This window comes from Ammospiza caudacuta, chromosome 36, assembly GCF_027887145.1.
Source record: "Ammospiza caudacuta isolate bAmmCau1 chromosome 36, bAmmCau1.pri, whole genome shotgun sequence".
Classification (NCBI taxonomy): Eukaryota; Metazoa; Chordata; class Aves; order Passeriformes; family Passerellidae; genus Ammospiza; species Ammospiza caudacuta.
The window spans coordinates 1,379,912-1,401,643 of NC_080628.1; the positions used below are offsets into that span (position 1 = coordinate 1,379,912).

Consider the following 21,732-nt stretch of genomic DNA (forward strand, 5'->3'; position numbering starts at 1 on the left):
AAAACGGCCCCAAATTGACCCCAAATTGTCCCCAATTGTCCCAAATTGTCCCAAATGTCGCCAAATAGTCCCAAAATTGTCCCCAATTGTCCCCAAGCCCCCAAATGTCCCCAAATTGTCCCCAAATGTCCCCAAAACCTCCCAAAAATGCCCCAAAATGGCCCCAAAGTGTCCCCAAACTGTCCCTAAAATGTCCCTGAAACAGCCCCAAATTGACCCAAAATCGTCCCCAAATGTCCCCAAATTGTCCTAAATTGTCCCCAAATTGTCCCAAATTGTCCCCAATTGTCCCAAATTGTCCCCAAATGTCCCCAAATTGTCCCTAAAATGCCCCAAGAACTCCCCAAAATGGCCCCAAAATTGTCCCCAAACCCCCCCAAATTGCCCCAAAATTGTCTCCAAACCCCCAAAATGGCCCCAAAATTGCCCCAAAGTGTCCCCAAAACAGCCCCAAATGTCCCCAAATTGTCCCAAATTGTCCCCAAATGTCCCCAAACCGTCCCAAGAACTCCCCAAAACGGCCCCAAAATTGTCCCCAAAACCTCCCAAAAATTGTCCCAAAACGGCCCCAAATCGACCCCAAACGGCCCCAAATTGACCCAAAATTGTCCCCAATGTCCGCAAATTGTCCGAAATGTCCCCAAATTGTCCCAAATGTCCCCAAAGTGTCCCCACCTGCCAGCAGGGGCTCCCCGAATTTGTTGCCGTAGTCGGAGGCGCCGTCGCTGGCGCCGATCGCGACCTCCAGGGGCCGCGCAAAGGCCGAGGGGTACGGGCACAGGGCGTCCTCCCACGGCTGCTCGTAGCCTGGAATGGGGGGAAAAGATCAAAAATTGGGAAAAAACAAAAAAAAAACGGGGAAAAAAGACGAAAAAATGGGGAAAATACGCGAAAAAACGGGGAAAAAAGCTGAAAAAATGGAGGAGAAAATCTCAATTTTGGGGGATTTGGGGGTACGGGCACAGGGCGTCCTCCCACGGCTGCTCGTAGCCTGGAATGGGGGGAAAAGATCAAAAATTGGGAAAAAACAAAAAAAAAAACGGGGAAAAAAGACGAAAAAATGGGGAAAATACGCGAAAAAACGGGGAAAAAAGCTGAAAAAATGGAGGAGAAAATCTCAATTTTGGGGGATTTGGGGGTACGGGCACAGGGCGTCCTCCCACGGCTGCTCGTAGCCTGGAATGGGGGGAAAAGATCAAAAATTGGGAAAAAACAAAAAAAAAACGGGGAAAAAAGACGAAAAAATGGGGAAAATATGTGAAAAAACGGGGAAAAAAGCTGAAAAAATGGAGGAGAAAATCTCAGTTTTGGGGGAGTTTTGGGGATCCTCCCACGGCTGCTCGTAGCCTGGAATGGGGGGAAAAGATCAAAAATTGGGAAAAACAAAAAAAAATGCGGAAAAACAAAAAAAAAACGGGGAAAAAAGACGAAAAAATGGGGAAAATACGCGAAAAAACGGGGAAAAAAGCTGAAAAAATGGAGGAGAAAATCTCAATTTTGGGGGATTTGGGGGTACGGGCACAGGGCGTCCTCCCACGGCTGCTCGTAGCCTGGAATGGGGGGAAAAGCATCAAAAATTGGGAAAAAACAAAAAAAAAAAGGGGAAAAAAGACGAAAATTTGGGGAAAATACGCGAAAAAACGGGGAAAAAAGCTGAAAAAATGGAGGAGAAAATCTCAATTTTGGGGGATTTGGGGGTACGGGCACAGGGCGTCCTCCCATGGCTGCTCGTAGCCTGGAATGGGGGGAAAAGATCAAAAATGGGAAAAAGGGAAATTGGGGAAAAAACAAAAAAAAAAACAGGGAAAAAAGACGAAAATTTGGGGAAAATACGCAAAAAAACGGGGAAAAAAGCTGAAAAAATGGAGGAGAAAATCTCAATTTTGGGGGATTTTAAAAGATCCTCATAGCCTGAAATGGGGAAAAAAATGGGAATTTTGGGAAAAAAGAGAAATTGGGGAAAAACGGGGAAAAAAGACAAAAAAATGGGGAAAAAACGCGAAAAAACGGGGAAAAAAGCTGAAAAAATGGAGGAGAAAATCTCAATTTTGGGGGAATTTTGGGGATCCTCCCACGGCTGCTCGTAGCCTGAAATGAGGGGAAAAGATCAAAAATTGGGAAAAAACAAAAAAAAAGGGGAAAAAAGATCAAAAATTGGGGAAAAAACAAAAAAAAAACAGGGAAAAAAGATGAAAAAATGGGGAAAAACACGAAAAAACGGGGAAAAAAGCTGAAAAAATGGAGGAGAAAATCTCAATTTTGGGGGATTTTAAAAGATCCTCGTAACCTGAAATGGGGGAAAAAATGGGAATTTTGGGTAAAAACAGAAATTGGGGAAAAAACAAAAAAAACCGGGAAAAAAGACGGAAATTTGGGGAAAAAATGGGGAAAAAAGCTGAAAAAACGGAGGAGAAAATCTCAATTTTGGGGGATTTTAAAAGATCCTCGTAGCCTGAAATGGGGAAAAAAATGGGAATTTTGGGAAAAAACAAAAAAAAACGGGGAAAAAAGATGGAAATTTGCAGAAAAAACCCCAAAATTGGGATTTTGCAGGGGTTTACTGGGGGAATTTGGGGGGAGTTTGGGGGAATTTTCAGAGATTTCGCACAAATTTTGGGGTTTTGGGTTGGGATTTTGGGGTTTTTGGGGTTTCTGGGTGAATTTTGGGGTTTTTGGGTTGGGATTTTGGGGTTTTTGGGGTTCCTGGGTGGATTTTGGGGTTCCTGGGTGGATTTTGGGGTTTTTGGGGTTTCTGGGTGAATTTTGGGGTTTTTGGGTTGGGATTTTGGGGTTTTTGGGGTTTTGGGTGGATTTTGGGGTTTTTGGGGTTTTTGGGTTGGGATTTTGGTGATTTTGGGGTTTCTGGGTGGGATTTTGGGGTTTTTGGGGTTTCTGGGTGAATTTTGGGGTTTTTGGGGTTTTTGGGTTGGGATATTGGGATTTTGGGGTTTCTGGGTGGGATTTTGGGGATTTTGGGGTTTCTGGGTGGGATTTTGGGGTTTCTGGGTGGGATTTTGGGGTTTCTGGGTGGGATTTTGGGATTTTTGGGGTTTCTGGGTGGATTTTGGGGTTTTTGGGGTTTCGGGGTGGATTTTGGGGTTTCTGGGTGGGATTTTTTAGGGTTTTTGGGGTGGATTTCGGAGGTTTTCAGGGTGGGATTTCGGGGGTTTCTGGGTGGATTTTGGGGTTTTTGGGGGTGCTGAACCCGGATTTTGGGGTTTTTGGGTGGGTTTTGGGGTTCCTGGGTGGGATTTTGGGGTTCCTGGTTGGATTTTGGGGTTTTTGGGGGTTTCTGAGTGGGATTTTTTTTGGTTTTTGGGGTTTCGGGGTGGGATTTTGGGGTTTCTGGGTGGGATTTTGGGATTTTGGGGTTCCTGGGTGGATTTTGGGGTTTTTGGGGGTTTCTGAGTGGGATTTTTTTTGGTTTTTGGGGTTTCTGGGTGGGATTTTGGGATTTTGGGGTTCCTGGGTGGATTTTGGGGTTTTTGGGTGGATTTTGGAGTTCCTGGGTGGATTTTGGGGGTTTTGGGTTGGGATTTTGGGGTTTTTGGGGTTTCTGGGTGAATTTTGGGGATTTTGGGGTTTTGGGTGGAATTTGGGGGTTTCTGGGTGGGATTTTGGGATTTTGGGGTTTCTGGGTGGGATTTTGGAGTTTTTGGGTGGATTTTGGGATTTTGGGGTTTTTGGGTTGGGATTTTGGGATTTTGGGGTTTCTGGGTGGGATTTTGGGTGGATTTTGGGGTTTCTGGGTGGGATTTTGGGGATTTTGGGGTTTTGGGTGGATTTTGGGGTTTCTGGGTTGGGATTTTGAGGTTTTTGGGGTTTTGGGTGGATTTTGGGGATTTTGGGGTTCCTGGGTGGATTTTGGGGTTTTTGGGGTTTCTGGGTGGGATTTTTTTTGGTTTTTGGGGTTTCTGGGTGGGATTTTGGGGTTTCTGGGTGGGATTTTGGGGTTTTTGGGGGTGCCGAACCCGGATTTTGGGTGTTTTTTGCGCTTTCCCGTGTCCCTCACCAGGAATGAGCAGGTTCCCGAAGCAGTATCCCGCCGTGCCCGCGATCACGTGCGCTCCCCTGCCCGTGCTCTGCACGTCGCGGATGCGGCCCCCGGTGCCGGTGGTGGCGCCGCTGAACGGGGCCACGGCTGCGGGAGGCGGAAATCAGCCAAAAACGGGGAAAAAATAACAAGAAAAAAACAACGAAAAGCAGCAAAAAAAGCGCGGCAAAAAGCAACGAAAAAGCAGCGGAAAAAAGCAGCGAAAAAACAACAAAAAACAACAAAAAAACGCGGCGGGACACGCCCACCCTGCGTGGACACGCCCACAATGGATGGACACACCCACAATGGATGGACACGCCCACAATGGATGGACACGCCCACAATGGATGGACACGCCCACAATGGATGGACACACCCACAATGGATGGACACGCCCACAATGGATGGACACGCCCACAATGGATGGACACGCCCACAATGGATGGAGATGGCCACACCCACCCTGCATGGCCACGCCCACTTTGGCTGGACGTGCCCACAATGGATGGCCACGCCCACAATGGATGGACACGCCCAACACGGGAGGACACGCCCATCTGGCCACGCCCACCCTGCATGGCCACGCCCACTTTGGCTGGACACGCCCACAATGGATGGCCACGCCCACCTTGCATGGCCACGCCCACTGTGCAGGGAGCTTTGACACCAGAGTGACCCCTGGGGACGCTGTGGGCCTGACCCCTGAGTGACCTCTGACCCCTGAGTGACCTCTGACCCCTGACCATTCCCACTGACCATTGACCACTGACCATTCCCACTGACCATTGACCATTAACTATTCCCATTGACCATTCCCACTGACCACTGACCACTGACCATTGACCATTGACCACTGACAATTCCCACTGACTGTTCCCGCTGACCACTGACCATTGACCACTGACCATTGACCACTCCCACTGACCACTGACCATTCCCATTGACCACTCCCACTGACCATTCCCATTGACCACTGACCATTCCCACTGACCATTCCCACTGACCTCTGACCACTGACCACTGACCACTCCCACTGACCATTGACCATTCCCTTTGACCATTCCCACTGACCATTCCCACTGACCATTGACCATTCCCACTGACCATTCCCACTGACCATTGACCACTGACCATTCCCACTGACCATTCCCACTGACCCCTGACCATTGACCAATGACCATTCCCATTCCCACTGACCATTGACCATTCCCACTGACCATTCCCAGTGACCCCTGGCTGACCCCAGGCTGACCCCAACGATGACCTCTGACCCCAGACTGACCGGTGGGGAAGTTGTGTGTCTCGGCGGTGAAGGTCACGTGCCGGACGCTCGTTCTCCTCTCGTAGGGGCCGGGCCCGGCCGGGTTCTGCGGCCACAGCGCGGCCACGGGGACGCCGCGGATGGCACTGCCAGGAAAGGCACCAAAATCGGCAAAATTCACCCCAAAATTCACCACAAAACCCCCAAAAATTCACCCCAAAAACTCCCCCCAAAAAAACCCCAAAAAATTCCTCAAATTCACCCCCAAAAATCCCACCCTGGGACGCCGCAGATGGCACTGCCAGGAAAGGCACCAAAATCGGCAAAATTCACCCCAAAATTCACCACAAAACCCCCAAAAATTCACCCCAAAAAAAACCCCAGAAAATTCCCCAAATTCACCCCAAAATCCACAAAATTCACCCCAAAAAATTCCCCAAATTCACCCCAAAATCCCACCCTGGGACACCGCGGATGGCACTGCCAGGAAAGGGAACAAAATCGGCAAAATTCACCCCAAATACACCCAAAAATCCAAAAAGCCTACCCCAAAAATACCCGCAAAATTCACCCCAAAATCAACAAAATTCACCCCAAAAAAACCCCAAAAATTCACCTCAAATAACTCCCCAAAAAAAAACCCCAAAAAATTCCCCAAATTCACCCCAAAATCCACAAAATTCACCCCAAAATCCCACCCTGGGACGCCGTGGATGGCACTGCCCGGAAAGGCACCAAAATCGGCAAAATTCACCCCAAAATCCACCAAAAAGCCCCAAAAATTCACCCCAAAAAACTCCCCAAAAAAAACCCCAAAAAATTCCCCAAATTCACCCCAAAATCCACAAAATTCACCTCAAAATCCACCAAAAAACCCCCAAAAATTCACCCCAAAAAACTCCCCAAAAAAACCCCAAAAAATTCCCCAAATTCACCCCAAAATCCACAAAATTCACCCCAAAATCCCACCCTGGGACGCCGCGGATGGCACTGCCAGGAAAGGGAACAAAAGCAGCAAAATTCACCCCAAAATTCACCACAAAAACCCCAAAAATTCACCCCAAATAACTCCAAAAAAATTCCCCAAATTCACCCCAAAATCGGCAAAATTCACCCCAAAATTCACCACAAACCCCCAAAAATTCACCCCAAAAAACTCCCCCCAAAAAAACCCCCGAAAAATTCCCCAAATTCACCCCAAAATCCCACCCTGGGACGCCGCAGATGGCACTGCCAGGAAAGGGAACAAAATCGGCAAAATTCACCCCAAAATTCACCACAAAACCCCAAAAATTCACCCCAAAAAAAACCCCAGAAAATTCCCCAAATTCACCCCAAAATCCACAAAATTCACCCCAAAAAATTCCCCAAATTCACCCCAAAATCCCACCCTGGGACACCGCGGATGGCACTGCCAGGAAAGGGAACAAAATCGGCAAAATTCACCCCAAATACACCCAAAAATCCAAAAAGCCTACCCCAAAAATACCCGCAAAATTCACCCCAAAATCAACAAAATTCACCCCAAAAAAACCCCAAAAATTCACCTCAAATAACTCCCCAAAAAAAAACCCCAAAAAATTCCCCAAATTCACCCCAAAATCCACAAAATTCACCCCAAAATCCCACCCTGGGACGCCGTGGATGGCACTGCCCGGAAAGGCACCAAAATCGGCAAAATTCACCCCAAAATCCACCAAAAAGCCCCAAAAATTCACCCCAAAAAACTCCCCAAAAAAAACCCCAAAAAATTCCCCAAATTCACCCCAAAATCCACAAAATTCACCTCAAAATCCACCAAAAAAACCCCAAAAATTCACCCCAAAAAACTCCCCAAAAAACCCAAAAAAATTCCCCAAATTCACCCCAAAATCCACAAAATTCACCCCAAAATCCCACCCTGGGACGCCGCGGATGGCACTGCCAGGAAAGGCACCAAAATCGGCAAAATTCACCCCAAAATTCACCACAAAACCCCCAAAAATTCACCCCAAAAAAAAACCCAGAAAATTCCCCAAATTCACCCCAAAATCGGCAAAATTCACCCCAAAATTCACCACAAACCCCCAAAAATTCACCCCAAAAAACTCCCCAAAAAAAACCCAAAAAATTCCCCAAATTCACCCCAAAATCCACAAAATTCACCCCAAAATCCCACCCTGGGACACCGCAGATGGCACTGCCAGGAAAGGGAACAAAAGCAGCAAAATTCACCCCAAAATTCACCACAAAAACCCCAAAAATTCACCCCAAATAACTCCAAAAAAATTCCCCAAATTCACCCCAAAATCGGCAAAATTCACCCCAAAATTCACCACAAACCCCCAAAAATTCACCCCAAAAACTCCCCCCAAAAAAACCCCCAAAAATTCCCCAAATTCACCCCAAAATCCCACCCTGGGACGCCGCAGATGGCACTGCCAGGAAAGGGAACAAAATCGGCAAAATTCACCCCAAAATTCACCACAAAACCCCAAAAATTCACCCCAAAAAAAACCCCAGAAAATTCCCCAAATTCACCCCAAAATCCACAAAATTCACCCCCAAAAATTCCCCAAATTCACCCCAAAATCCCACCCTGGGACACCGCGGATGGCACTGCCAGGAAAGGGAACAAAATCGGCAAAATTCACCCCAAAATGCACCCAAAAATCCAAAAAGCCTACCCCAAAAATACCCGCAAAATTCACCCCAAAATTCACCCCAAAACCAACAAAATTCCCCTTCAAATTCACCCAAAAAACCCCAAAAATTCACCCCAAATAACCTCCCAAAAAAACCCAAAAAATGACACGGAAAAAAATCCCAAAATTCACCCCAAAATCAACAAAATTCACCCAAAAAAACCCAAAAATTCACCTCAAATAACCCCCAAAAAAACCCAAAAAATGACACCGAAAAGAATCCCAAAATTCACCCCAAAATCAACAAAATTCACCCCAAAATTCACCCCAAAAAAACCCCAAAATTCACCCCAAAATCCCGGCCCGGGACCCCGTGGATGGCACTGGGGGGGAGGGGAGAGGGCCAGGTGTGCCCAGGTGTGCCCAGGTGTGTCCAGGTGTGCCCAGGTGTGTCCCCAGGTGTGTCCAGGTGTGCCCAGGCGTGTCCCCAGGTGCATCCATGGTGTCCCCAGGTGTGTCCCAGGTGTGCCCAGGTGTGCCCAGGTGTGTCCAGGTGTGTCCCCAGGTGTGTCCCCAGGTGTATCCATGGTGTCCCCAGGTGTGTCCCAGGTGTGCCCAGGTGTGCCCAGGTGTGCCCAGGTGTGTCCAGGTGTGTCCCCAGGTGTATCTATGATGTCCCCAGGTGTGTCCAGGTGTGTCCCAGGTGTGCCCAGATGTGTCCCGGTGAGCCCAGGTGTCCCAGGTGTGTCCCCAGGTGTGTCCCCAGGTGTATCCATGGTGTCCCCAGGTGTGTCCCAGGTGTGCCCAGGTGTGTCACAGGTGTGTCTATGATGTCCCCGTGTCCCCAGGTGTATCTATGGTGTCCCCAGGTGTGTCCCAGGTGTGTCCCCAGGTGTATCCATGGTGTCCCCAGGTGTGTCCCAGGTGTCCCCAGGTGTGTCCCCAGGTGTGTCCCCAGGTGTGTCCCCGTGTCCCCAGGTGTATCCATGGTGTCCCCAGGTGTGTCCCAGGTGTGCCCAGGTGTGTCCCAGGTGTGTCCATGATGTCCCCAGGTGTATCCATGGTGTCCCCAGGTGTGTCCCAGGTGTGTCCCGGTGAGCCCAGGTGTCCCAGGTGTGTCCCCAGGTGTGTCCCCAGGTGTATCTATGATGTCCCCAGGTGAGCCCAGGTGTGCCCAGGTGTATCTATGATGTCCCCAGGTGTCCCAGGTGTGTCCCCAGGTGTGTCCCCAGGTGTGTCCCAGGTGTGCCCAGGTGTGTCACAGGTGTGTCTATGATGTCCCCGTGTCCCCAGGTGTATCTATGGTGTCCCCAGGTGTGCCCAGGTGTCCCCAGGTGTGTCCCAGGTGTCCCCAGGTGTGTCTATGATGTCCCCATGTCCCCAGGTGTGCCCCCAGGTGTGTCCCCAGGTGTCCCCAGGTGTATCTATGATGTCCCCAGGTGTGTCCCAGGTGTTTCCATGATGTCCCCAGGTGTGTCTATGATGTCCCCGTGTCCCCAGGTGTGTCCCCAGGTGTGCCCAGGTGTGTCCAGGTGTGTCCCAGGAATCTCAGGTGTGTCCCAGGTGTGTCCCCAGGTGTGTCTATGATGTCTCCGTGTCCCCAGATGTCCCCAGGTGTGTCCCAGGTGTATCTATGATGTCCCCAGGTGTGTCCCAGGTGTGTCCCAGGTGTATTTATGGTGTGCCCAGGTGTGTCTATGATGTCCCCGTGTCCCCAGGTGTGTCACACGTGTCCCCAGGTGTATCTATGGTGCCCCCAGGTGTGTCACAGGTGTGTCCCTGTGTCTCCAGGTGTATCCATGGTGTCCCCAGGTGTGCCCAGGTGTGTCCCAGGTGTGTCTATGGTGTCCCCAGGTGTGTCTATGATGTCCCCGTGTCCCCAGGTGTGTCACACGTGTCCCCAGGTGTCCCCAGGTGTCCCCATGATGTCCCCAGGTGTGTCCCCAGGTGTATCCATGGTGTCTCCATGTCCCCAGGTGTCCCCAGGTGTGCCCAGGTGTGTCCCAGGTGTGTCCCAGGTGTGTCCCAGGTGTGTCCATGATGTGCCCAGGTGTGTCTATGATGTCCCCGTGTCCCCAGGTGTGTCCATGATGTCCGCAGGTGTATCCATGGTGTCCCCATGTCCCCAGGTGTGTCCCCAGGTGTGTCCCCAGGTGTGTCCCAGGTGTGTCCCCAGGTGTGTCCCAGGTGTGTCCCCAGGTGTGTCCCAGGTGTGCCCAGGTGTATCCATGGTGTCCCCATGTCCCCAGGTGTGTCCCCAGGTGTGTCCCAGGTGTGTCCCAGGTGTATCCATGGTGACCCCAGGTGTCCCCATGTCCCCAGGTGTCCCCATGTCCCCAGGTGTGTCCCCAGGTGTGTCCCAGGTGCGCCAATGACGTCACACCTGCTGTTGTCGCAGAACTTGATGACGTTGTTGGGGTGGGAGGAGCTCTGGGTGTCCATCAGGGAGCGGAACAGGGACACGCCCACCGGGCGGCCGTCGACGGTCACGTGACCCCGGAAGAACCAATGGCGGCTGTGCTCGCTGCAGGAAAAGGTATGACATCATCAGAGTGACGTCATCACAGCGACACGCCCACTGGGCGGCCATCGACGGTCACGTGACCCCGGAAGAACCAATGGCGGGGGAAAGACATGACATCATCAGAGTGACGTCATCACAGGGACACGCCCACCGGGCGGCCGCCGACAGTCACGTGACCCCGGAAGAACCAATGGCGGCTGTGCTCGCTGCGGGGGGGAAAGACATGACATCATCAGAGTGACGTCATCACAGCGACACGCCCACTGGGCGGCCATCGACGGTCACGTGACCCCGGAAGAACCAATGGCGGGGGAAAGACATGACATCATCAGAGTGACGTCATCACAGGGACACGCCCACCGGGCGGCCGCCGACAGTCACGTGACCCCGGAAGAACCAATGGCGGCTGTGCTCGCTGCGGGGGGGAAAGACATGACATCATCAGAGTGACGTCATCACAGCGACACGCCCACCGGGCAGCCATCAATGGTCACGTGACCCCGGAAGAACCAATGGCGGGGGGGAAACATGACATCATCAGAGTGACGTCATCACAGGGACACGCCCACCGGGGCGGCCATCGACGGTCACGTGACCCTGGAAGAACCAATGGCAGGGGAAAGACATGACATCATCAGAATGACGTCATCAGTGTGACGTCATCAGTGTGATGTCACCACAGGGACACGCCCACCGGGCGGCCGTCGATGGTCACGTGACCCCGGAAGAACCAATGGCGGCTGTGCTCGCTGCGGGGGGAAAGGTATGACATCATCAGAGTGACGTCATCACAGGGACACGCCCACTGGTTTTTGTGGGATTTTTGCAGGATTCCAGCGGAATTTTAGGGAATTTTATGAGATTTCAGTGGAAATTTTATGGGATTTTTGTACGGTTTTGAGGAATTTTGGGGTTTCGTGGAATTTCAGCCGAATTTTGTGGGATTTTCACAGGATTTCTCTGGGATTTTGTAGGATTTTTATGGTTTTTTTGGGATTTTGGGTGTTTTGGGATCACCTGTTGCTCTGGGCCAGCTCACAGAGCTCCAGGGATGGGAATTTCAGTGATTTTATGGATTTTTATGGGATTTTTGTGGGATTTTTATGGGATTTTTATGGGATTTTTATGGGATTTTTGTGGGATTTTTATGGGATTTTTATGGGATTTTTGTGGGATTTTTGTGGGATTTTTATGGGATTTTTGTGGGATTTTTGTGGGATTTTTATGGGATTTTTATGGGATTTTTATGGGATTTTTGTGGGATTTTTGTGGGATTTTTATGGGATTTTTGTGGGATTTTTGTGGGATTTTTATGGGATTTTTATGGGATTTTTGTGGGATTTTTATGGGATTTTTGTGGGATTTTTGTGGGATTTTTATGGGATTTTTGTGGGATTTTTGTGGGATTTTTATGGGATTTTTATGGGATTTTTATGGGATTTTTATGGGATTTTTGTGGGATTTTTATGGGATTTTTGTGGGATTTTTGTGGGATTTTTATGGGATTTTTATGGGATTTTTGTGGGATTTTCGCGGGATTTTTGTGGGATTTTTGTGGGATTTTTGTGGGATTTTTGTGGGATTTTTATGGGATTTTTATGGGATTTTTGTGGGATTTTTATGGGATTTTTATGGGATTTTTGTGGGATTTTTGTGGGATTTTTATGGGATTTTTATGGGATTTTTATGGGATTTTTGTGGGATTTTCGCAGGATTTCTTTGGGATTTTGTAGGATTTTTATGTTTTTTTGGGATTTTGGGTGGTTTTTGGCTCACCTGTTGCTCTGGGCCAGCTCACAGAGCTCCAGGAACGAAAATTTCAGTGATTTTATGGATTTTTATGGGATTTTTATGGGATTTTTGTGGGACTTCTCTGGGATTTTGTAGGATTTTTATGGTTTTTTTGGGATTTTGGGTGTTTTGGGATCACCTGTTGCTCTGGGCCAGCTCACAGAGCTCCAGGGATGGGAATTTCAGTGATTTTATGGATTTTTATGGGATTTTTGTGGGATTTTTATGGGATTTTTGTGGGATTTTTCTGGGATTTTTATGGGATTTTTATGGGATTTTTGTGGGATTTTTGTGGGATTTTTATGGGATTTTTGTGGGATTTTTGTGGGATTTTTATGGGATTTTTATGGGATTTTTATGGGATTTTTGTGGGATTTTTGTGGGATTTTTGTGGGATTTTTGTGGGATTTTTATGGGATTTTTGTGGGATTTTTATGGGATTTTTATGGGATTTTTATGGGATTTTTGTGGGATTTTTGTGGGATTTTTATGGGATTTTTGTGGGATTTTTGTGGGATTTTTGTGGGATTTTTGTGGGATTTTTATGGGATTTTTATGGGATTTTTGTGGGATTTTTATGGGATTTTTGTGGGATTTTTGTGGGATTTTTATGGGATTTTTGTGGGATTTTTGTGGGATTTTTATGGGATTTTTATGGGATTTTTATGGGATTTTTATGGGATTTTTGTGGGATTTTTATGGGATTTTTGTGGGATTTTTGTGGGATTTTTATGGGATTTTTCTGGGATTTTTGTGGGATTTTCGCAGGATTTCTCTGGGATTTTGTAGGATTTTTATGTTTTTTGGGGATTTTGGTGGTTTTGGGCTCACCTGTTGCTCTGGGCCAGCTCACAGAGCTCCAGGAACGAAAATTTCAGTGATTTTATGGATTTTTATGGGATTTTTATGGGATTTTTGTGGGATTTCTCTGGGATTTTGTAGGATTTTTATGGTTTTTTTGGGATTTTGGGTGTTTTTTGACTCACCTGTTGCTCTCGGCCAGCTCACAGAGCTCCAGGGATGGGAATTTCAGTGATTTTATGGATTTTTATGGGATTTTTGTGGGATTTTTGCAGGATTTCTTTGGGATTTTGTAGGATTTTTATGTTTTTTGGGGATTTTGGTGGTTTTGGGCTCACCTGTTGCTCTGGGCCAGGTCAAAGAGCTCCACGGAGGTCGGGTTCCTCCCGGCTTTCTGGAAGAGCTGAGTGTAGAACTCCAGGTCCCACGAGTCAAAGGCCAGGCCTGGAGAAGGGGGAAAAAAAAATCACCAAAAAATCAAAAAAAGTTCCCAAAAAATCTCCCAAAAATTACTCCACAAACTCCCCAAAACATTGGCAAAAAAACCCAAAAATTTCTCCAAAATTTTCCTAAAAGTATTCCCAAAAAAATCCCCCAAATTCCCAAAAATATCCCCAAAAAAATCCCCCAAATTCCCAAAAATATCCCCCAAAAAAATCCCCCAAATTCCCAAAAATATCCCCAAAATATCCCCCAAATTCCCAAAAATATCCCCAAAAAAATCCCCCAAATTCCCAAAAATATCCCCAAAAAAATCCCCCAAATTCCCAAAAATATCCCCCAAAAAAATCCCCCAAATTCCCAAAAATATCCCCAAAAATATCTCCCAAATTCCCAAAAATATCCCCAAAAAAATCCCCCAAATTCCCAAAAATATCCCCTAAAAAATCCCCCAAATTCCCAAAAATATTGGCAAAAAAATCCCCCAAATTCCCAAAAATATCCCCGAAAAAAAATCCCCCAAATTCCCAAAAATATCCCCAAAAAAATCCCCCAAATTCCCAAAAACATCCCCCAAAAAATCCCCCAAATTCCCAAAAATATCCCCAAAAAAATCCCCCAAATTCCCAAAAACATCCCCCAAAAAATCCCCCAAATTCCCAAAAACATCCCCCAAAAAATCCCCCAAATTCCCAAAAATATCCCCTAAAAAATCTCCCAAATTCCCAAAAATATCCCCAAAAAAATCCCCCAAATTCCCAAAAATATTGGCAAAAAAATCCCCCAAATTCCCAAAAATATCCCCCAAAAAATCCCCCAAATTCCCAAAAATATCCCCAAAAAATCCCCCAAATTCCCAAAAATTTCCCCAAAAACATCCCCCAAATTCCCAAAAATACCCCCAAAAAAATCCCCCAAATTCCCAAAAATATCCCTAAAAAATCCCCCAAATTCCCAAAAATATCCCCAAAAAAATCCCCCCAAATTCCCAAAAATATCCCCAAAAAAATCCCCCAAATTCCTAAAAATATCCCCAAAAAATCCCCCAAATTCCCAAAAATATCGGCAAAAAAATCCCCCAAATTCCCAAAAATATCGGCAAAAAAATCCCCCAAATTCCCAAAAATATCCCCAAAAACATCCCCCAAATTCCCAAAAATACCCCCAAAAAAATCCCCCAAATTCCCAAAAATATCCCCTAAAAAATCTCCCAAATTCCCAAAAATATCCCCAAAAAAATCCCCCCAAATTCCTAAAAATATCCCAAAAAACAATAACCCCCCCCCCAAAATAATAAAAAAAAAAGTTCCTAAAAATTCCCAGAAAATTCCCCAAAAATTTCCAAAACATACTCCAAAAATATCTTTTTTAAATTCTCAAAAGAATTCCCCAAAACCACAAAAAAATCCCCAAAATTGTTTTTAAATTCTCTCAAAAAATGTCCCAAAAAATGCCCCCAAAAATTCCCAAAAGATGCTCAACAAATTCCAAAAGATTTCTGGCCAAAAATTCCCCACAAATCCCCAAAGATTTCCTCAAAAATTTCCTGCACATTCCCAAAATATTCCCAAAGAAATTAGCAAAAAAATAAAATCCCTTAAAATTGCCCCAAAATGCCTCCAAAAATGCTCAAAACATTTCCACAAAATTCCCCAAAAAATCCAACAAAATTCACCCCAAAGTTCCAGAAAAATTCCCCAAAGATTTCCCGGAAACTTCCCCAAAAGATCCCCAGGAATTCAAAAAAAATCCCAAAAAATTCCCAAATTCCCCACGCGCTGCCGATCCCTGCTCGGTCCCCAATGGCCCCAATGGCCCCGGGGTCCCCATTAATGTCCCCAATGGTCCCAATATCCCCAATGGCCCCAATGTCCCCAATGTCCCCATTAATGTCCCCAATGGCCACAATGTCCCCATTAATGTCCCCATTAATGTCCCCAATGTCCCCATTAATGTCCCCAATGGCCCCAATGTCCCCAATGGCCCCAATGGCCCCAATGTCCCCATTAATGTCCCCAATGGCCACAATGTCCCCATTAATGTCCCCAATGTCCCCATTAATGTCCCCAATGTCCCCAATGTCCCCAATGTCCCCATTAATGTCCCCAATGTCCCCAATGCCCCCAATGTCCCCATTAATGTCCCCAATGTCCCCAATGTCCCCATTAACGTCCCCAATGTCCTCAGTGTCCCCAATGTGTCCCCAGTGTCCCCATTAATGTCCCCAATGTCCCCAATGGCCCCACTGTCCCCAATGCCCCCAATGTCCCCATTAATGTCCCCAATGCCCCCACTGTCCCCATTAATGTCCCCAGTGTCCCCATTAATGTCCCCAACTCCCCCAATGTCCCCAATGTCCCCATTAATGTCCCCACTGTCCCCAATGTCCCCATTGATGTCCCCAATGTCCCCACAATGTCCCCATTGATGTCCCCAGTGTCCCCAATGTCCCCACTGTCCCCAATGTCCTCAATGTCCCCATTGATGTCCCCAATGTCCCCACAATGTCCCCATTGATGTCCCCAGTGTCCCCAATGTCCCTCACCCAGCTCGGTGTCCGCCTCCCTCAGGGCTCTCTGTCCCCATTATTGTCCCCAATGTCCCCATTGACGTCCCCAATGTCCCCAATCCCCCCAATGTCCCCATTAATGTCGCCATTATTGTCCCCAATGTCCCCACTGTCCCCAATGTCCCCACTGTCCCCAGTGTCCCCAATGTCCCTCACCCAGCTCTGCGTCCGCCTCCCTGAGCGCCCTCTGTCCCCAATGTCCCCAATGTCCCCAATGTCCCCAATGCCCCCAATGTCCCCAATGCCCCCACTGTCCCCAATGTCCCCAATGTCCTCAATGTCCCCAATGTCCCCACAATGTCCCCAATGTCCCCAATGTCCCCACAATGTCCCCTATGTCCCCAATGTCCCCACTGTCCCCAATGTCCCCATTAATGTCCCCAATGTCCCCACAATGTCCCCAATGTCCTCAATGTCCCCAATGTCCCCATTAATGTCCCCAATGTCCCCACAATGTCCCCAGTGTCCCCAGTGTCCCTCACCCAGCTCTGCGTCCGCCTCCCTGAGCGCCCGCTGTCCCCAATGTCCCCAATGCCCCCACTGTCCCCAAGGTGTCCTCAATGTCCCCAATCCCCCCAATGTCCCCACAATGTCCCCAATGTCCCCACAATGTCCCCAATGTCCCCAATGTCCCCACAATGTCCCCAATGTCCCCAATGTCCCCAATGTCCCCACAATGTCCCCATTGATGTCCCCAATGTCCCCACAATGTCCCCAATGTCCCCACAATGTCCCCAGTGTCCCCAGTGTCCCTCACCCAGCTCTGCGTCCGCCTCCCTGAGCGCCCTCTGTCCCCAATGTCCCCAATGCCCCCACTGTCCCCAAGGTGTCCTCAATGTCCCCAATCCCCCCAATGTCCCCACAATGTCCCCAATGTCCCCAATGTCCCCAATGTCCCCACAATGTCCCCATTGATGTCCCCACTGTCCCCAATGTCCCCACAATGTCCCCATTGATGTCCCCAATGTCCCCAATGTCCCCACAATGTCCCCTATGTCCCCAATGTCCCCAATGTCCCCACTGTCCCCAATGTCCCCACTGTCCCCAATGTCCCCAATGTCCCCAATGTCCCCACAATGTCCCCTATGTCCCCACTGTCCCCAATGTCCCCACTGTCCCCAATGTCCCCAATGTCCCCAATGTCCCCACAATGTCCCCACAATGTCCCCAATCCCTCACCCAGCTCTGCGTCCGCCTCCCTGAGCGCCCGCTGTCCCCGTCCCAGGACGTCGATGGTGGTGACAGGGACGGGCACCGCGGGGACATCGAAGGTCCCCAAGGGCTCCGGGTACAGCTGCTCCGTCACCGGGTCACGCAGCGCGCGGGACAGACGGACGCGCACCTCGGGGGACACCGGGGACGACAGCTGGGGACGCGCGGGGACAGTGGGGACGTGAATGGGATTGGGGACACTGGGGACACCTTGGGGACATTGGGGGGATTGGGGACATTGGGGACACCTTGGGGACATTGGGGTGATTGGGGACATTGGGGGGATTGGGGACATTGAGGACACCTTGGGGACATTGGGGACATTGGGGGGATCGGGGACATTGGGGACACCTTGGGGACATTGGGGTGATTGGGGACATTGGGGGGATTGGGGACATTGGGGACACCTTGGGGACATTGGGAATGCTTTGGGGACTTTGGGGACATTGGGGGATTGGGGACACTGGGGGACATTTGGGGGGACATTGGGGGGACACTGAGGGGATTGGGGACATTGGGAATGCTTTGGGAACATTGGGGGACATTGAGGGGACATTGGGGGGACATTGGGGGACACTGGGGACACTGAGGGGACATGAATGGGATTGGGGACATTGGGAATGCTTTGGGGACATTGGGGACATTGAGGACACCTTGGGGACACCTTGGGGACATTGGGGTGATTGGGGACTTTGGGGACACTGAGGGGATTGGGGACATTGGGGGGACATTTGAGGGGACATTGGGGGGACATTGGGGACAGTGGGGGGACATTGGGGGGACATGAATGGGATTGGGGACATTGGGGACACCTTGGGGACACTGGGGACATTGAGGACACCTTGGGGACACCTTGGGGACATTGGGGTGATTGGAGACTTTGGGGACACTGAGGGGATTGGGGACATTGGGGGGACATTGGGGACATTGGGGACATTGAGGACACCTTGGGGACACCTTGGGGACATTGGGGTGATTGGGGACATTGGGGACATTGGGGACATTGGGGACATTGGGGGGACATTTGGGGTGACATTGGGGGGACATTGGGGGGACATGAATGGGATTGGGGACATTGGGGACATTGGGGACATTGGGGACATTGGGGACACCTTGGGGACATTGGGGACGTTGAGAATTTTGGGGGAATTTTTTTGATTTTTTTTTTTTGTGGGGATTTTTTTGAAATTTTGGGAATTTTAGGAGGAATTTTCAGGGAATTTTCGGGGAAATTTTGGGATTTTTTTTGGGATTTTTGGAGAAATTTTGAGGAAATTTTGGGGGAATTTTGGGGGGGAATTTTCTGGGATTTTTTTTTTTTTTTTTGGGAATTTATTGAGAATTTTTTGGCATTTTTGGGAACTTTCTCAGGAACTTTTTGGGAACTTTTTTGGCATTTTGGGGGGAAATTTTGGGGGGAATTTTTGGGATTTTTTTGGCATTTCTGGAGAAATTTTCTGGAAATTTTGGGGGAATTTTTGGGGGAATTTTTTGGGAATTTCTTGGCATTTTTAGGAGAAAATTTTTGGGCATTTTAAGGGAATTTTGGGGGAATTTTTCGGGGAATTTCCTGGGAATTTTGGGAATTTTGGGGGAACTTTTTGGCATTTTTGGGGCATTTTGGGGGGAATTTTTGGGATTTTTTTTTTTTTTTGCGTTTTTGGGGAAATTTTGAGAAAATTTGGGGGAATTTTGGGGAAATTTTTTGGGGAATTTTCTGAGAATTTTGGGAATTTTTGGGGGAACTTTTTGGCATTTTTGGGGCATTTTGGGGGGAATTTTTGGGATTTTTTTGGGGGGGAAACTTTGAGGAAATTTGGGGGAATTTTTGGGGGAAGTTTTGGGGATTTTTGGGGAAACTTTGAGGAAATTTTGGGGAATTTTTGGGGGAATTTTTTGGGAAACTTTGAGGAAATTTGGGGCAATTTTTGGGGCAAGTTTTGGGGGAATTTTGGGGGAATTTTTGGGATTTTTTTGGGGGGAAACTTTGAGGAAATTTGGGGGAATTTTTGGGGGGATTTTTGGGGAAACTTTGAGGAAATTTGGGGGAATTTTTGGGGGAATTTTTGGGGAAACTTTGAGGAAATTTGGGGGAATTTTTGGGGGAATTTCCTGGGAATTTTGGGAATTTTTGGGGGAAATTTTTGGCATTTTTGGGGAATTTTTGGGGGAATTTTTGGGATTTTTTTTGGGGAAACTTTGAGGAAATTTGGGGGAATTTTTGGGGGAAGTTTTGGGGGAATTTTTGGGAATTTTTTTTGGGAATTTTTGGGGATTTTTGGGCATTTCTGTGCCCACCTGCAGCAGGATCCGGCGCGATCTCTCCAGGCGCCGCACCCGGCTCAGCCCGGCCGCGTGGCACAGGGACACGGCGTTGGTGGACAGGGGCGTGCACATCCCCAGCCTGCATTAATTAACACATTTCATTAATTAGCACTAATTAATTATCCTTAATTAGCCAAAAATCCCGAAATTCCCACCCAAATCCCACCAAAAATGGCCCCAAAATCCCCAATCTGCGACACGGCGTTGGTGGACAGGGGCGTGCACACCCCCAGCCTGCATTAATTAACACAATTCGTTAATTAGCATTAATTATTAGCACTAATTAGTCCAAAAATCCCGAAATTCCCATCCAAATCCCACTAAAAATGGCCCCAAAATCCCCAATCTGTGACACAGCGTTGGTGGACAGGGGCGTGCACACCCCCAGCCTGCCGTAATTAACACAATTCATTAATTAGCACTAATTAATTATCCTTAATTAGCCAAAAATCCTAAAATTCCCATCAAAATCCCACTAAAAATGGCCCAAAAATCCCCAATTTGAGCACAGGGACACAGCGTGGGTGGACAGGGGCGTGCACACCCCCAACCTGCCGTAATTAACACAATCTGTTAATTAGCATTAATTATTAGCACTAAATAGCCCCAAAATCCCCAAATTCCCATCCAAATCCCACTAAAAATCAACAAAAATCTCTCTAAAAATGGCCCAAAAATCCCCCAAATTCCACCCAAACAGTGGCACAGGGGCACAGCCCCAAGCCTGGGGTTAATTAGCCCTAATTAATTAATTAGCACTAATTAATTGTCCTTAATAATCCCCAAAAAATCCCCCAAAATCCCCCCAAAAAAATCCCAAATAATCCCCAAAAAATCCAAATACATTTCAAAGAAATCCCCCAAAAATCCAAAATAATCTCCAAAACCCCCCCAAAATCCCCTGAAACCCCCCAAAATTTCCCAAAATTTCACAATTTTTCCCAAAATTCCAGAATTTTCCCCCAAATTTCGCACCTGGGCCCGATCTCCAGCAGCTCGTGGGGGCCCTGGGGGCGCAGGAAGCTCCAGGGGCCAAAATTCCTTCAAATTTCCCCAAAAATGCCCCAAAAAATCCCAAATAATCCCCAAAAAAATCCCCAAAAAATCCCAAATAATTACCCCAAAAAATCCCAAATAATCCCCCCAAAAAATCCCAAATAATCCCCCAAAAAAATCCCAAATAATTCCCCAAAAAATCCCAAATAATCCCCCAAAAAATCCCAAATAATCCCCCAAAAAATCCCAAATAATCCCCCCAAAAATCCCAAATAATCCCCAAAAAATCCCAAATAATCCCCCAAAAAATCCCAAATAATCCCCCAAAAAAATCCTAAATAATCCCCCAAAAAATCCCAAATAATCCCCCAAAAAAATCCCAAATAATCCCCCAAAAAATCCCAAATAATCCCCCCAAAAATCCCAAATAATCCCCAAAAAATCCCAAATAATCCCCCCAAAAATCCCAAATAATCCCCCAAAAATCCTAAATAATCCCCACAAAAAATCCCAAATAATCCCCCCAAAAAGTCCCAAATAATCCCCCAAAAAATCCCAAATAATCCCCCCAAAAAGTCCCAAATATTCCCCCAAAAATTCCAAAATTTCCCCAAAAAACCCTCAAAAAATCCCCCAAAAAATCCCAAAATCCCCATGAAAAATTCCAAAATTTCCTCAAAAAACCCTCCAAAAATCCCCAAAAAATCCCAAATAATCCCCCAAAAAGTCCCAAATAATCCCAAAAAAATCCCAAATAATCCCCCAAAATTCCCCGCAATTTTTGCCCAATCGTTCCAAAATTTCCCAAAATTTCACAATTTTTCCCAAAATTCCGGAATTTTCCCCCAAATTTCGCACCTGGGCCCGATCTCCAGCAGCTCGTGGGGGCCCTGGGGGCGCAGGAAGCTCCTCTGGGCCACGTCCCCGCCCTGCGCCAGGGGGGACCCCAAAATCCACAGCAGGGTCTGCAGCTCCTCGGGGCTCGGCGGGGAATCACCTGGAACCAAAAAATCCCATAAAAAACAGAAAATCACAGAAAAATCCCATTAAAATTGCATTAAAATTGCAAAAATCCCATTAAAATCCCATTAAAACGGCAAAAATCCCATTAAAATCCCATTAAAATCCCATTAAAATCCCATAAAAATCCCA

The 21,732-nt window shown here is 47.8% G+C and overlaps 1 protein-coding gene across 1 annotated transcript in view; it reads right to left on the reverse strand.

The window, feature by feature from the left end:
* PFAS (phosphoribosylformylglycinamidine synthase) overlaps positions 1–21,732 on the reverse strand; it is a 77,794-nt gene that overhangs the window by 44,762 nt on the left and 11,300 nt on the right. The window contains exons 3-10 of the mRNA XM_058823007.1: positions 21,439–21,577; positions 19,558–19,663; positions 17,227–17,413; positions 13,376–13,481; positions 10,305–10,445; positions 5,319–5,443; positions 4,013–4,141; positions 676–807 (exon numbers count right to left, since the gene is read on the reverse strand). Of these exons, the coding sequence (XP_058678990.1) occupies positions 676–807; positions 4,013–4,141; positions 5,319–5,443; positions 10,305–10,445; positions 13,376–13,481; positions 17,227–17,413; positions 19,558–19,663; positions 21,439–21,577 (1,065 nt within the window). The remainder of the gene's footprint in view (positions 1–675; positions 808–4,012; positions 4,142–5,318; positions 5,444–10,304; positions 10,446–13,375; positions 13,482–17,226; positions 17,414–19,557; positions 19,664–21,438; positions 21,578–21,732) is intronic.